The sequence below is a fragment of the Phaethon lepturus genome, unplaced genomic scaffold, assembly GCF_000687285.1.
Source record: "Phaethon lepturus isolate BGI_N335 unplaced genomic scaffold, ASM68728v1 scaffold38210, whole genome shotgun sequence".
Lineage (NCBI taxonomy): Eukaryota > Metazoa > Chordata > Aves > Phaethontiformes > Phaethontidae > Phaethon > Phaethon lepturus.
Window position 1 is genome coordinate 1 of NW_010514794.1, and position 14,638 is coordinate 14,638.

General features: G+C 40.8%; 1 protein-coding gene across 1 annotated transcript; it reads left to right on the top strand.

The window, feature by feature from the left end:
• Positions 1-3: 3 nt before the first annotated feature.
• On the top strand, positions 4-12,942 carry KLHL42 (kelch-like family member 42; the record flags this gene model as incomplete). The annotated part of the gene is made up of 3 exons (XM_010293998.1): positions 4-674; positions 8,791-8,984; positions 12,491-12,942. Coding segments are annotated over 3 exons (1,317 nt in total), but the record flags the coding sequence as incomplete, so codon positions are not given.
• Between the last annotated feature and the right edge of the window lie 1,696 nt (positions 12,943-14,638).

Consider the following 14,638-nt stretch of genomic DNA (forward strand, 5'->3'; position numbering starts at 1 on the left):
GGGGGGCTGAGTGCCCTGGGGCTGGAGCTGGTGCTGGACTTCATCAACACCTCCTGCCTGGCCAGGCTGGAGCAGGAGGAGGGGGGCGATGAGGAGCCCCCTTTGCTGGAGGAGCTGGTGGAGGCCGCTTCCTACCTGCAGGTCACCCCCTTGCTCCGCCTGCTCCTCTCCCAGGTGCGGCTGGGCAACTGCTTTGAGCTGCACCGGCTGGCCCAGGGCTACGGGCTCCAGGACTTGCACGATGCCTGTCTAGACTTCATGGCCACCCATTACCATCAGGTGCTGCGGAGGCCTGATGCCCGGCCGCATCTCCTCCTGCCCCATGCTCTCCAGCAGCACTTGAAGGAGAGGCGGATGCGGGGCACGGCCACCCTCGTGGCCATCGGGGACTTCATGGGTGCCTCCACCCTGGGCCTGCCTCCAAGCTGTCACCCTCAGGTGGAAGCCCCCTGGTCTATGCTGAGGTATGATGAGGAAGCACAGAGGTGGCTGCCGCTAGCCAACAACCTTCCCCCTGATCTGGTGAACGTCCGAGGCTACGGGTCAGCGGTGCTGGACAACTACCTGTTCATCGTTGGGGGCTACAGGATCACCAGCCAGGAGATTTCAGCTGCCCATTGTTACAACCCTTGCGTAAACGAATGGACTCAGCTGGCTTCAATGAACCAGAAGAGGTAACCCCTGCTCCTTGAAATACACGTGTGTCCATGTGTATTGTCAAAATAGACCCCTGCTGCGTCACATGGTGCTGGCCGGACTCAGTGTTACGAGACGTGATTCACACCTGTCTCTGTGCCGTGAGTCACCCGTGTCTCATCATGTTGGTGGGAAGGGCTGCCGTGCCTGGTGACGGCTTGGCAGCTTGCCACCGGACAGGCCTTGCAAACCGTGTCTTTACTGGCATAGTCGTCCCACCACAGCACAGCGCTGCAGCCCCTCTCTCCTGCTTAGGGGTCCCCTCTGCATAGCACGGGGAGCTGCTGTGGCAAGGGAAGGGTGAGGAGGACGGGGCTTTGTTGCATAAATGCTGGTGGTTAAGGCCTTCAGCTGTGGGAGGACGTGAGCTAGGAGTCAGCAGAGGAGGACTGTGCTACAGCTCTCCACCATGTGTGATCGTTCAGCTCGATATGAAATGGTGGTGGGCTCCCACTTTTCCTTTGAATTGTTGTATACAGTGATCCAGTCTCTCCAAACAGCTGTCTCGGTGGTAGAAGTTCTCCTTAAAATAACAAAAAACAACCCCAAATATAAAATTCTTCTCCTGCTTCCTTTGTGGTATATTTTAGCTCCAGTACTGTAAGTGACAAGTTTTCCTTCTCTTAGTGGCGTTGTATAGTCTATCAGAGCTAGCAGTGGCTGAAGAATTTTACTTGGAGCAGTTTTTCACTGGTTTCTACTTTCATAAAAACCTGAATGTTTTGTAGGCCTGCATTTCAGTGAAGTATTCACTAGAAAAATGTCAGGAAGATTGTGAGAAATTTCTCACTTTATGAGAATATTTCTATCTGGGAAACTTCCATCAATTTGATAATTTTACTTTTTCTTGTATCCTTTCTTAATTGTTTGTTTGACATTTATGTCTAAGTTAGTATTCAGAAACACTTGTATAATTTCTGTTTGAAAGAATACTAGAGAGCTAGCCTTGAGGGAGACCCAAGAAGACAGGCCGTCTCCCTGGCCAAGGTTGTGGCTGCTCTACCTTAATCACACTGCAGTTATCAAAACAAAAGCCTTTTACTTCATTGAAACAAAATGTTTCTGTTTATCCAGTGTGAACTTTCTCATTGTTTCCGTTATAGAAAAAGTGCTTAAATTTTTATCTTCTCTGCCTGAATTGGAACTAAAACAATAAGGAGGCAAAAATTCACTCTAGAATGGAAATTCTCTTCTCCATCCAGTAAATTCAAGGATCATCCAGAGACCCCAACCGCTGGCATAAATGCTTTGTGTCTGGGTAGTAAAACTGCAATCTATTCCAGTGAACTTGCTAGCTAAACCCCCTCAAAACAGGGGTTTGACCTAAAATTAGTTCTTTCCCATTTCACCTTTTTTTTTCCCCCCCTTCACTTCCTGTATTGTTGTGAGAATTTCACTGAAATGATTGCCTCCATAATCAGTCATCAGAATTGATCAGAAACCCGGGATATTTGTGGCTTCTTGGAAGGGTGTTGTGAAAAATAGCATCTGTGCATCTGTAAAATGAGGGCGTAGCTTTTAGATGCTTAGAAACACCTTTTCTTGCAGACATATTTCTTAGAGCCTGATCCTATAAGCAGTCTTCACCGAGGCGCCTATGGGTAATGAGATGTTTTAGCCGACCTCTCTTCGGCAGTCTTCCCTACATGAGCATGATTGAGAGCACATTGGCCTTGGTAGGAAAAGATGATGGGGTCAGCCCACACAGCGTCTCCTATGGAAATTAACTTAAACATAGAAGTCCCACGTTGATCAAGTTACGAGGTTTTGGCGTTGGTTTGTGTGATGTGTATAGCAAGAGAGATGTTATGTGTGATGATTCTGCAGCGTGGCAAATGAGGGCTTTTTAGAAAAATGATTTTTTGAGGCTCTTTTTTTCACCTTAGAAACCTGGCTGTTCAAACTCTAGATCAGCCCTTCCTCCCCCAGCACTTTCTCTTTTTCTAGGATATATAATCATTGTATCTGAAATAAACACATGGATATTTTCTCCTTATATTACTATTTTCAGCTGCACTGCTATACTGACTTAATCTGAGGCTCATCATAGGTGACAGCAAGGTATTTAGCATAGAATTTCACACTGGCAATTCATGGCAGAAAAGTAGCATGCAAATGGATATTTTTGGAATAGTCTCTTCTTACATTTCATGGTAGTTATTGCAGCTTCAGAAAGAACACAGAATTACATCTGCTCTAGACTGCAACGTAGCAGCAAGTGAATGTGTTGCGCTCTGAATGATCATCGGGGGAAGTTTTTTTTCATGGAAACTCTGCTTTTCATGGAAATGTCACAAATCATGTTTTTGACTTTAACATCTTCATGGAGTCTCAACTCTGAAGTTACGAATTATTTTTTTTCTATCTGACCTAATGTTTCGGCTCTCTGATGACCAGCTTGACATTTAGTGGCCAGAGCACAGGAAGAGATGGCCTGTACCATAGGAGCCAAGAGCAGGGAGAATTTTAGGATCAGGGAGCTTGCATTCAATAGGAATAGCACCTATACCTGTCTGCTACACAGATGTGCTGCAGTTAGATCTGCGCTTTGCTCAGCATTGTATTTTTAGTTTGTTGTGCTGTAGTAAAATAAGCAGGGCAGTTGGCCAGCATGACACTTAGGAATTACAGTCATGTGACTGTCTGCCAAATGAATTTATGTCAGCTGATGTAATTACATCCCGTGGATGAATTTTTTACATGCCTTCAGGGAGGGTTCTAGTTCCCACTGAAGTTGGTTTGACTTCAGACAAGACAACTATCTGGATTTGGCCTATATGAATGGATGCATATGTTGGCCTCAAGAGAAGGCTGAGGAATTATGGAAATAATTGTGCTGATTTGCTGTTAATGTAAGGAGTTGTCTGCCCTCAACAAACCGTGTAAATTCTGTGATATTTATATCTTTAATTATTTGCATTATTATAATATGGAATCACAGGATTTTGTGATTCTCTACATAATGCGTGATCTAAATAGTCCCAACGTACTTCTAAGTAGCAGACAAAAGCCATCAGATATATACTGATGCATTCAGCAGTCATTCTGGTTTAGGTTATAGCTGTTAGCTTTCTTTCCAGATGTAGGGGTGTTATTACTGTAGTTTCAAATTTGTTTACAATAGGTAACTCCTGTATGTTATTCTTGTGATACCCACATAAGCTTGAGAAAATGTTATTCCCTGTTTTTGCATATACAAGGGAGACAAAATCATTTGCTCAAGCTCATACAGGAAGCCTGTGGCTGAGCCTGGAATTTCTCATCTTCTGAGGGCTAAATGTGGTGCCCATCACAAATAGTCCATAACAGTTCACAGTTTCTAGGTCTTCTAATTCTAGAGGTATTGCTATACTTGGAATAGTGTTTTCAGAGAACAACCTGGACTTTTTCATGGGAAAAAAACTTCATGTAAGGGTTGCCCAAGACCACTTGTGGTCTTTGGGGACAAGAAGGTAAGAAAGTGTATTGGGGACTGTTCAAGTAATGCCCTTAAATACCTTTCCATACTTTTCTTTAAATTGATGCTGTCAGTTGAAATTTGCTATTTAAAAATAATACACTCATAGTATTTCTACTGCACGTGCCAGTTACAGCTGTATATTCCACTTCTGTTTTCCTTCAGAACCTTCCTACTCATGGCAGGTAAATCTTCCAGGCTTGGAAGACCCTTGTAAGCCCCTGGCTGGGATTATACACATGCACATGGAACACGGTTTTTGTGAGCAATCTGTGCCTGAACTGCTGCCCTCTGAGGACTCTTACAGGAATATAGGAGAGCATGCTCCTGGGGCATGGTAGTGATTTATGAGACCTTCTCTTTCTGCATTTTTAATATTTTTTTTTTCACTCACAATTCCTCTGTGTTGGGGGAAAACAGACTTTTCAAAAATTTTTAAGTTAGAAATATTCAGATCACATTTATCACAAATGTGTTGTGCTTCCAAAGCTAGAGGTTGGATGCAGTGTGCTCTGCAGACTCATATAAGGAATGTAAAAAAAGTGTTTCATGAAAAAAATGTAAAATGCTTTGGAGTGTTCTTTCATGATTCTTTGTCTCTGTTGTAAATGCTTTAACTCTAGAATAAAGAAGGCATCTGATTTGTGAGAAACTTTAATCTTAAGTTGATCATTTGGCAGGAAGGAACCACAGGTTACTTAGTCCAAGCCTCTTGTTCTACAGCAGAACCAAGCTTACCTTGCAAATACCTGTCTAACTTGTTCTTGAAACACTTTGGCAATGTAGATTCCAACCTCCTTCCTCCCAGGTAACTTGTTCCCATGTTTAGCTACACCTCTGATTCGGAAGTCCTCTCTAATTTAACCTATGCTGATTTTTTTCTTGGTGTATTCTAAATGAATGATATCTGTCAGTGAACAAGAAGAATGCTTGCCGACCTCTTTATAGCAGCTTTCATAGCAATCTCCTACAGATACATCTATGGCTGTTAATGCAATCCAGAACACTGTACACAGTTCACAGAATCGTTACGGTTGGAAAAGACCTTTAAGATCATAAAGTCCAACCATCAACGCAACACCACCATGCCCACTAAACCATGTCCTGAAGTGCCACATTTACATGTTTTTTGAATATTTCCAGTGACGGTGACTCCACCACCTCCCTGGGCAGCCTGTGCCAATGTTTCACCACTCTCTCAGTAAAGGAATTTTTCCTAATACCCAGTCTAAATCTCCCCTGGTGCAACTTGAGGCCATTTCCTGTTGTTCTATCACTAGTTACTTGGGAGAAGAGACCAACACCCACCTCACCACAACCCCCTTTCAGGTAGCTGTAGAGAGCGATAAGGTCTTCCCTCAGCCTCCTCCTCTCCAGATTAGACAACCCCAGTTTTCTCAGCCACTCCTCATAAGACTTGTTCTGCAGACCTCTCACCAGCTTTGTTGCCCTTCTCTGGACTCATTCCAGCAATTTAACGTCCTTCTTGTAGCAAGGGGCCCAAAACTGAACACAGTATTTGAGATGTGGCCTCACCAGGGCCAAGTACAGGGGCACGATCACTTCCCTACTCCTGCTGGCCACGCTATTTCTGATAGAGGCCAGGACGCTTTGGCCACCTGGGCACACTGCTGGCTCATGTTCAGCCAGCTGTCAACCAGCACCCCCAGGTCCTTTTCTGTCAGGCAGCTCTCCAGCCACTCTTCCCCAAGCCTTTAGTGTTGCATGGGGTTGTTATGACCAAAGTGCAGGACCTGGCACTTGGCCTTATTAAACCTCATACAATTGACCTTGGCTCATCGATCCAGCCTGTCCAGATTCCTCTGCAGAGCCCTCCTACACTCAAGCAGATCAACACTCGCACCCAGCTTGGTGTCATCTGCAAGTTGTTGCATGTTGTCTTGTATTCAGAAAGAAATGTTCTGTCACCCCCCAGATCCTTTGTATTTGTGCGTTAGATTTTTCTTCCTTCATGCATATAGTACTTTGCATTTGTCTTAATTGAATGAAAAATGTATTTTGAACAATGGTAAAACCCCAGACTTTGCTTTTGTTTGTATTTCTAGGGTCCTTCCAGAGGAAACAAGGGACATGAGAAGACAATTCACCCATTCTTGTCCCAGCAGGAAGGGTACTCACTAAGCCTGGCATTCGGAAAGTGCTTTTGATTCCCCAAGTTTAGATAACTCACTGATGTGAGTGGAGTTATATCACAGTTGAATCTGACGGGCTGTTCGGCTCCGTTGTTTCCAAGATGTAGTCCATGGAACAGTTGTTAGTAGTGGAGAGCTGGCTGCTCGCTCAATGTTTGCTTTCCTTGTTTCCAGCTGCTCCAACACATTAAAAGAGTGTAAAAATACACTAAATATTTCCTAATGTTCACTCTCCATAAAAACACCTGCTGTTATTGGCATGGAAAGGTGAATGGCAGAAGTTTTTCATAACATATTGAACCATTGTCCAAACTTTCATATAAAGTGTGCTGACTGATACTTATGGTTGCTTTTGAGTAAAATGAACCTTATACTTAATGTGTTCCATAAATCTGAGATACCTGCACTGAATGTCATCTATTTTAACAAGTGTTGGAAATGGTTAAATGACTGATGCCAATATGCGTGTCCTCCTTCTAGAATAATTGAAGTTGAAGGTTGTGTCATACATCTTTCACCAGGTGGTTTTGCCTGTGCTGCAAGAAGCAATTCAGTGATATGAAGGCCCTCGAGTAGAATCTGTATACATTCAGATAAAATAGTAAGAGGCTACAATTGCAGGGTAGCTAGAGAAGCACATGTGGGTTAGGAAACCTGAATTCCTTAATGTTCTTACACTACACACTTGTTTAGTTAATTCATGTCCTCTGTGGCCGAACTTTTAACATGTTTAAAAAGTGGCTTAGAATAGGGAAACGCTATCTGTGTGTGTGCGAACTTACTTTATAAGCCAAAAATCCTGCACCATCTCCATCATAGACACACAGCTACAAACTTTTTAACATACTTTAGATTTTAAAGGATTGCTTGGAAAATGCATTTATGTTTTGTGTTTTTGTCCCTCTGTTAATTTGTGGATTTTTTTTTCCACCATAACTTTTAGAACAGATATGTTGTTTTGAAAATTGTAATGTTTTGCAAGTTATTATCCTCACTTCATACCCACTATTGATTGCTGTGTTTTCTGGATGTTCGAAGGTGGAAAACATAATTGCTGTAGAGAGATGAACAGAGTGACCTAATGGTAAATGTCAGGAAAAAAAAAAAAAAAAGAACAAGAAGCAATTAATTCCTTCAAAGGAGCATTTTAGTTTCCAAGGCTATATCAGGATGACAAGAACAAAATGATTCCATCTGGAAACAAATTCTTTTTCCAAATATATTTAATAAAAAGAAATTGCAGGGCCGTCTGCTGCTAGGCAGGGTTCATTTTGTCCAGACAAAACCCTGCAAAACTACTTAGCAGTAAGTTTTGAATCTTGGATTCATGCGGAGTGAAACCCTACTGCTGAGCAGGCCAATGCAAGTCTAAAGCACAGCTTCAGTTTTACAGATGTAAGGCGGTTCCCCATTTGGCTTTGTGCTGAGCTGGGCACCCCAGTGACTTTCACACATCTAGTTAATTGGCACACTGCATGGTAAAATCTCGATTTGGCCCAGCAGTGGAGAAGGAACAATCTTTCTAGGCAATGAGACTGTTTCTGAAGAGAGGAAGAGCTCATCTTTTACTAGACCAACTTCCATAGCTGGGAGGAATAGCCGAGCACGCAAGCCCTCTAACTTCAAGCCTGCCAATTTCTTCCTGCAGACTTGCACCTTTATCACCCACAGACCATTTGGGTTTGCCTGCATTATCTTAAAAGTATAAGATGTAAGGCTTCTTGTGCTTCAATAGTTAGAAAATTGCCTTTTGCCGTGCATAATGGAACAGAATAAGAAATAAAAGAGCAGGGCATCGCCTGTGGAGTGTGATGTATTTTTTTCAACTATGAGTGGAATATTAATTTACAGATATAATCTTGCTTCAGGGGGATAGAGGGTGTATTTAGTAGTTTAGATTAATGCTAAATAAGGTACAGGAGATTCTCTCTTCACTCTTTTGCAGAACATTATTCAATGGGTACCACTTTAGATTTCTGTTTATTAGGGTTATTAAAGAGATTTTGTATTACAGACTAAGATGAGTACACATTCTTAGGCATACATCAAGTCTTGTTTGAAATTACTGCCATTTGAACTAAAATAATATCCTTGACTGTGTGTGTATATATAATACGTTTTTCTCTACTGAAGGTACTTCACTAAAAACCTAGTAAAAACGAGACATCTACTGAACATATTAGTTAACTAAACATTTAGAGCTCAAACTGTGACAGATTGAAATTCAAAATAAAATATTCATCAGTCTCAGCATCAACATCATTAACATCCAGAATGTCACTGGTTGCTGTCCTAAGTAATTACAATGTAATTCCAGAATTTTGGCCTTGCACAGAAGTGTTCAGATGCTGTAATATATGAAGTGATCATACAACTTGTAAGTGATGATGAGTATGTTGGAGCCTGGATAGGGAGAACTTTCTTTCCTATATTTTGCTGTACATCTATGCAACCTATTTCAATGCTGAAAACCTTTTCTTTCAGGTCCAATTTTAAGCTTTTAGCTGTAAATGGAAAGCTCTATGCCATCGGTGGTCAATCACTTTCCAATGTGGAGTGCTATAACCCAGAAAATGACTGGTGGAATTTCGTAGCGTCCATGCCAAACCCTCTTGCAGAATTCTCAGCTTGCGAGTGCAAGGGCAAGATCTACGTTATCGGAGGATACACTACACGAGGTAGAAAGCTTGGGTTTACTTTTTTTTTTTCATTTAAACCTGATTGCTTCTAAGACCCAGGCCATTTTATTCTCTTTTTCAGGAAATCTTTTGAACTAATGTAGAAAGCTGCATAATACTCATTAAAACGTGTAGAAATAAATCACTGCTGGAAAATAAGTGAGAAATGAAACACAAAGAATTAGCTCTGTCATAGAGGAATCAGATGTTATTTTTGTTTCAGGGCCTACATGGACCTGGGGCTTAATTATTGTGAGAGAACAGACTGATGGGTACTACAGCACCCAGCTTAGCCCTCCTTGTTGTAGATTTTTATCCACAGTAGAGAGACCTCAACAGATAACACTTTGTTTACTTTTTAAATACCTGGTGTAAACTGTCAGAAAGAAAAATATGAAGAAAATATCTGCCTGCATTAGTATTTCTCATACATTAATAGATATCATGATCCTTCCACTATAGTATTTCAGTGTTTCACAGGTAAATTCAAGCTATAGGTAATTTTCAGTGCTGAAATAACTGACTCGAATAATTAATCAAAAGCTTAACCAAGAACCAACATTTTTTACTTACTTCCTTTCTATACCCTGTTTTCTGAGGATGCTATACAGAGGGAAGGATTTGAAGTTGCATTCTTTCCTGACAATTTATTTTTCTTTATCCAGTACAAAAACAAGGCACTTAAAAGGAGCTCCCATTTGTTCATTCCTTAGTGAAAGTAATACCACTTTTTCAGCGTTTTAGAAGTTGGGTTTTTTTTCATGTCAAATGTTCAGTTTTTACCAGAATTTCCTAAATTTAAATTCCTACCTCTAGGCCTTTGCCCAATTCTTTTGACTACAGTAGTTTTGAACTTTTTTTACAAATGGAGAATAAAATTAGGAGAGAGATCAGCTTTTACAGAGACTACTGCAAGCGAACCTAAAGTGACATTACAACAAGCTGTCCCTTCTGGTGTCTGAGCAGATTTTTAGCTCTGAACCATTATAAGGCTTCTAAAAGACACACTTCCACCCCTCATGATCCTTGTGGCAATGATGACCTTCAGAAACATTTTGTCCGGTCCATTCTGACCCAGAATCTGGTGGCTTTACTGAGGAAAACAAAAGATATTGGCGTACCTGTGTCCATATGGAGGGCCACGCTGTACTGTGCTCTGCAGTCCTAGTCATCTGATCATCCCCTCTAAAGGACCTGTTGGGGTGCCTTGTGTTCCCTGATGTCTGGTGCTGGGAGCAAAGGATGTCCAGCACACAGCACTTGCTGTGCTGAAAAGTCAGGCCCAAGGGGAAACATCCTTTGAGACAAGAGAGCAGAGGACATGGAGAAGGGACTGAAACAGAGAGTAATGGGAAGACTTGTCTCTAGAGAATGGAGTTGGAGTTCTGTCATTTTTATCTAGAGAAAGAAGATATAAGAAGAAAGAGCTCTGATTTGGTTAACAGTGCTACTGTTAAGATTATGGGAGTCACAGCTTTTCTCCTGACTTCCCATGCACTTTGCAAGTTCCTTTTCCATGGTGCTTGTGTTGTTCTTTCTTCAGGCTGCCTAATTCTGGTAGCATGGATAGGAAGATCAACATCTTGCTGATGCAGATCCTGTTCCCTTAAAATTCATTAACAAAGTCTATGTAGTCTGGATTGCTGCCCTGTGTCAAGCTCCTTACTTGGTACTTACTATCTGTTTCAATTGAAAAAGGATAGTCAGTGAGCTAAGTCTTGCTTCTTCCACACCTCAAGGGATTGTCACTGATATTCAGGCTCCTGTCTTTTCCTAGATCTTAAGTCTCTTTCTAAAGGCCATTTTTAATGGAAATGGGATAGTAAAAATAAGATTTTTTTTTTTTTTTTTTAATCTGTGTAGAGCTTTCTCCTGAGACTGCCAAAAGATGGTAGGATCTGGAATTTCCCACTATAAACTATAATGACATTTCTTGAATAAATAGCCTCCTTCCAGTTCTCAGCTCTCGCTTGTCAACCTAGATGCTAACAGAAAGTCCATTTCAGGACCCATAATGTTCATGTTTTGTATTGGTTTGTGTGTTGGTTTTTTTTTCAGTGGATATAAAAGACCTAGGCTCTAGACTGAGTAAATGAGGGCCATGTCACAATAGATCTTCATTTCATATGCCCCCTCTCAAACCATAGCACCTTTTTCCTGGAAGGATTACTGCTATGGATAGACATTGCTAGAAATGTTGGGATTTTTTCTCCCTAATGAGTCACAGAATGATACATTGTTTGTAAACAAAGATCATCTATATGTAGAGCTTTGATCAGCAATTTCATAGAGCATTGCCATGCTAATGTTCCTCTTTTTTCCTTTATTTAATGTGGATTAGGTGTTCAAGAAGGCAATGTAAAGGAGTAAGCAGTGTCTAAAAGTCATCAGAGTGCAAGCAAATGCTATAGCATCACATCCCTAATCATGCACTTCTTTCATGACAATCCAGTTCTATTTATGGATATTTATACCTGTGCCCTTACATAACTTGTCAATATGTCCCTGTCTTATTGGGAGCTCATCTGGAGATCGTCATGCAGGATAGACTTGTAATATGGAGCAGATTTTATTGAAAGACGAGGCTGGAGTCTGCAAACCTGTTGCTGCTTGTCACTTGAGTTTGGATTTAAGCTCAGGTCTCCAGAGATTGAAACTGAATTTACTAGCTAGCAAGTCCTGTGCATTCTGTGTTAATCTAGTGAAGCCTTGGACAGAGCCAGGCTCTCCATTGCACCATAAATCAGCGTGATATTGTAACAATTTCATAGGATAACAGTCTTGCAAACACATGCATCCACTGATTTGTGACTGAAGCATAAATAAAGCTTCAGCTTTTTTCTGTCCTTCTGATGCTGGAGCACAGAGTTCCTCATTCTTAAATGATTTTGACAATACGTGTTTCTGTCTTTATGAAGTACTGAACATATGCCCTTAGGTCACCCATGCCACTTGCTGAAAACGTAACTAGCTTTATGAATTTTATTCCATAAAACTTTGATTTATGGCATGAAATGCAAAGTATCAAAGTTAAACTTGTATGATAAATTATCACTTGAGAGCTGTTAATGAAGCATAAGATCTTCATGGTAATTTGATTCATCTGTGATCACTGTTGGAGAGCAGAATATTGCCCCGTTTCCCTTCTCGTAAAAAATTCTTACATATCAGTCGGAGACAAATTTAAAAGCATAAGCTAAAAGGTAGGGATTATTCTGCTAAGATCTGCTTCCCCAGACCATTTACATCACATACTATACCAGATGCAGCTTAATTTTTCACTCTGCAAAGGAACAAAACATTCAAACTTTATTGTCAAGGGTGAAGACTTGCAGTTCTCAATAATCCATATTTCTTTCCTGGTCTGCTGTGCTTTTGCACTGTAATACATTAGCAGTCTATAATAATAGTTATGGCTGATACAGTTTGTAGGAAGGACGAATCTTCCTCCAGTGAGTACCTTCTAATATATTTATTTATTTGTACATATCTTTCCTCTGTTTCAGATAGGAATATGAACATATTGCAGTACTGTCCCACTTCTGATTCCTGGACCAACTTTGAACTTTGTGATGTCCATGTTCGCAAACAACAGATGGTCTCTGTTGAAGAAACTATATATCTGGTAGGGGGTTGTATTCATGAACTTGGACCAAACCAAAAATCCAGCCAAAATGAGGATGTGTTAACTGTGCAGTCTTACAACACTGCTACCAGAGAATGGCTCTACCTCAAAGAGAACACATCAAAATCGGGTCTTAACTTGACTTGCACTCTCCACAATGATGGAGTCTATATATTGAGTAGGGATATTACTTTATCTACAAGCTTGGAACACCGTGTTTTTCTTAAGTATAATATATTTACTGACAGTTGGGAGTCACTAAGACGCTTTCCAGCCTTTGGACAAAACATGCTGATCTGTTCTATGTATTTGCCTGATGTGCGAGAAGTGTAACAGCTTCAGATTTTTCTTTTCAGCTCATGAATCATTCTTGGAAGAAATATTGCTTCCTCTAAATAATTCCAGTTTCAGAATGTAATGTGGTTGCATAATGTAGGCATAAAATACTGATTCTGTTCTTTACAAAAGTTGTGAAATCCAATATTAAGATAAATGCTTCCAGAAACAGTTTTAGGAATTTCAGTTTAAAAATTTTACTGTTCTGGATTTCAAGTTCACCAGGTATTGTTTGCAATTCAAACACTAAATTATTGTATTGGTAACTGATAAAGGAATTCCAAAGGCAAAGCTGATCAATCTAGTTTTTTTCTCCATCTTAAGAGACAGTACAGAAGATAAGCAGGGAGTATACATGATAAAAGTGGAAAAAATTCAATAAAGTAATTAATAAGTCTAAGAAAAATCGCCAAAGAAATTATTCCTTTTAAAATGCAGCTTTTACTCAAACTATGTCCTGTCAAATGCACAATGTTTAAAACTGTTTATACTGTTACATTTTTATCTCTTCTGCAGTGACAAGTGAGATTCTCAAAGGTGACAGCAAGTGGGGGACCATCACGAAATAAGAACTTTCTCTGAATTATTTGTAATTAAATGCTTTGCCAGGAACTGGGAGGAATTGCCTAGAGGCTGAAAGTTGCTGGTTGGATGCTGGATGCTCCTGTAATGGAAATTGGCAGCATTTATTGCTACCATTAAGATAGAGGAAAAAAGGCCATAAACTCAAATGAGGAAATCTAGTGATCTTCAGAAAGGTTTTAAGTTTTAGTTACCTTTTTAAGATCAAATTATAGTTGGCAAAAAGCTGCATCTTAGGAAAATGTGCATGAGCACGTACAATAGTGATCTGTACCAGGTGCATCCTGCTTGATAACAGTCATCCAGAACATCCATCACTTGGTATGGAAGTGTTGGTTCATGTAAATGACTTCTTGCCAACACCACCCAAAGCAGATGCACATGAATGTTGGTTCTTTCTTGTGTTACCAGGAACTTGATAGAGATTTTGTCACCCAAAGTTGTTAGTCTCTACAAAAAGCATGGTAAGATGGTCACCATGAATACCCCTTTGTGGAGATTCAGTAGATACTCTGGGAGCTTCTCCCAGTTCCTGCCTATTGCCTGAGAGATTCTAATCATGATTGGCCCCTTTTCTTTTTGTAGCTGACAGGTTCATAAACATCTTCTGAAGGCATCTGCCCTGGTGTGGAATGTGTGTCCTTGCGACAGCAAAAGGAGCAACTCTTTGTCACCATGGGAAGGTTTCACTGCTGCTTCCCTAAAGGGAAGAGATGAGCAAGATTAGGCATGTGCTGAACACATTGCAGGGATGCTGGTTCTGCACTGTCTGTTTCTCCACATGAGAAGACAAAAGATGTAGTTCATCTGAACAGATTCCTAGTATGTGGAGTTGTCATCTTATTTTTTATCTTGGGATTCAGGAATCTTAATCTTATCTTTTGAAGATTGGTGCCTGTTGTGCAGAGGAGGAGGCGGCAGCAATGTTTCCCTCAAGGTTCTTTTAACTCACTGCTTCTCCATGGATTTGCATGAAATCAGTGCTGACTAAAAGAGCTATCAGACTTGAAGTGCCTTGCCAATTACCTCTCACATTCAGTGCATAGGTGCATAATTTTGGTGCTTCTGATCATGCATAGCAACCCAAACAGAAAAACCCAGGAAACTCTTT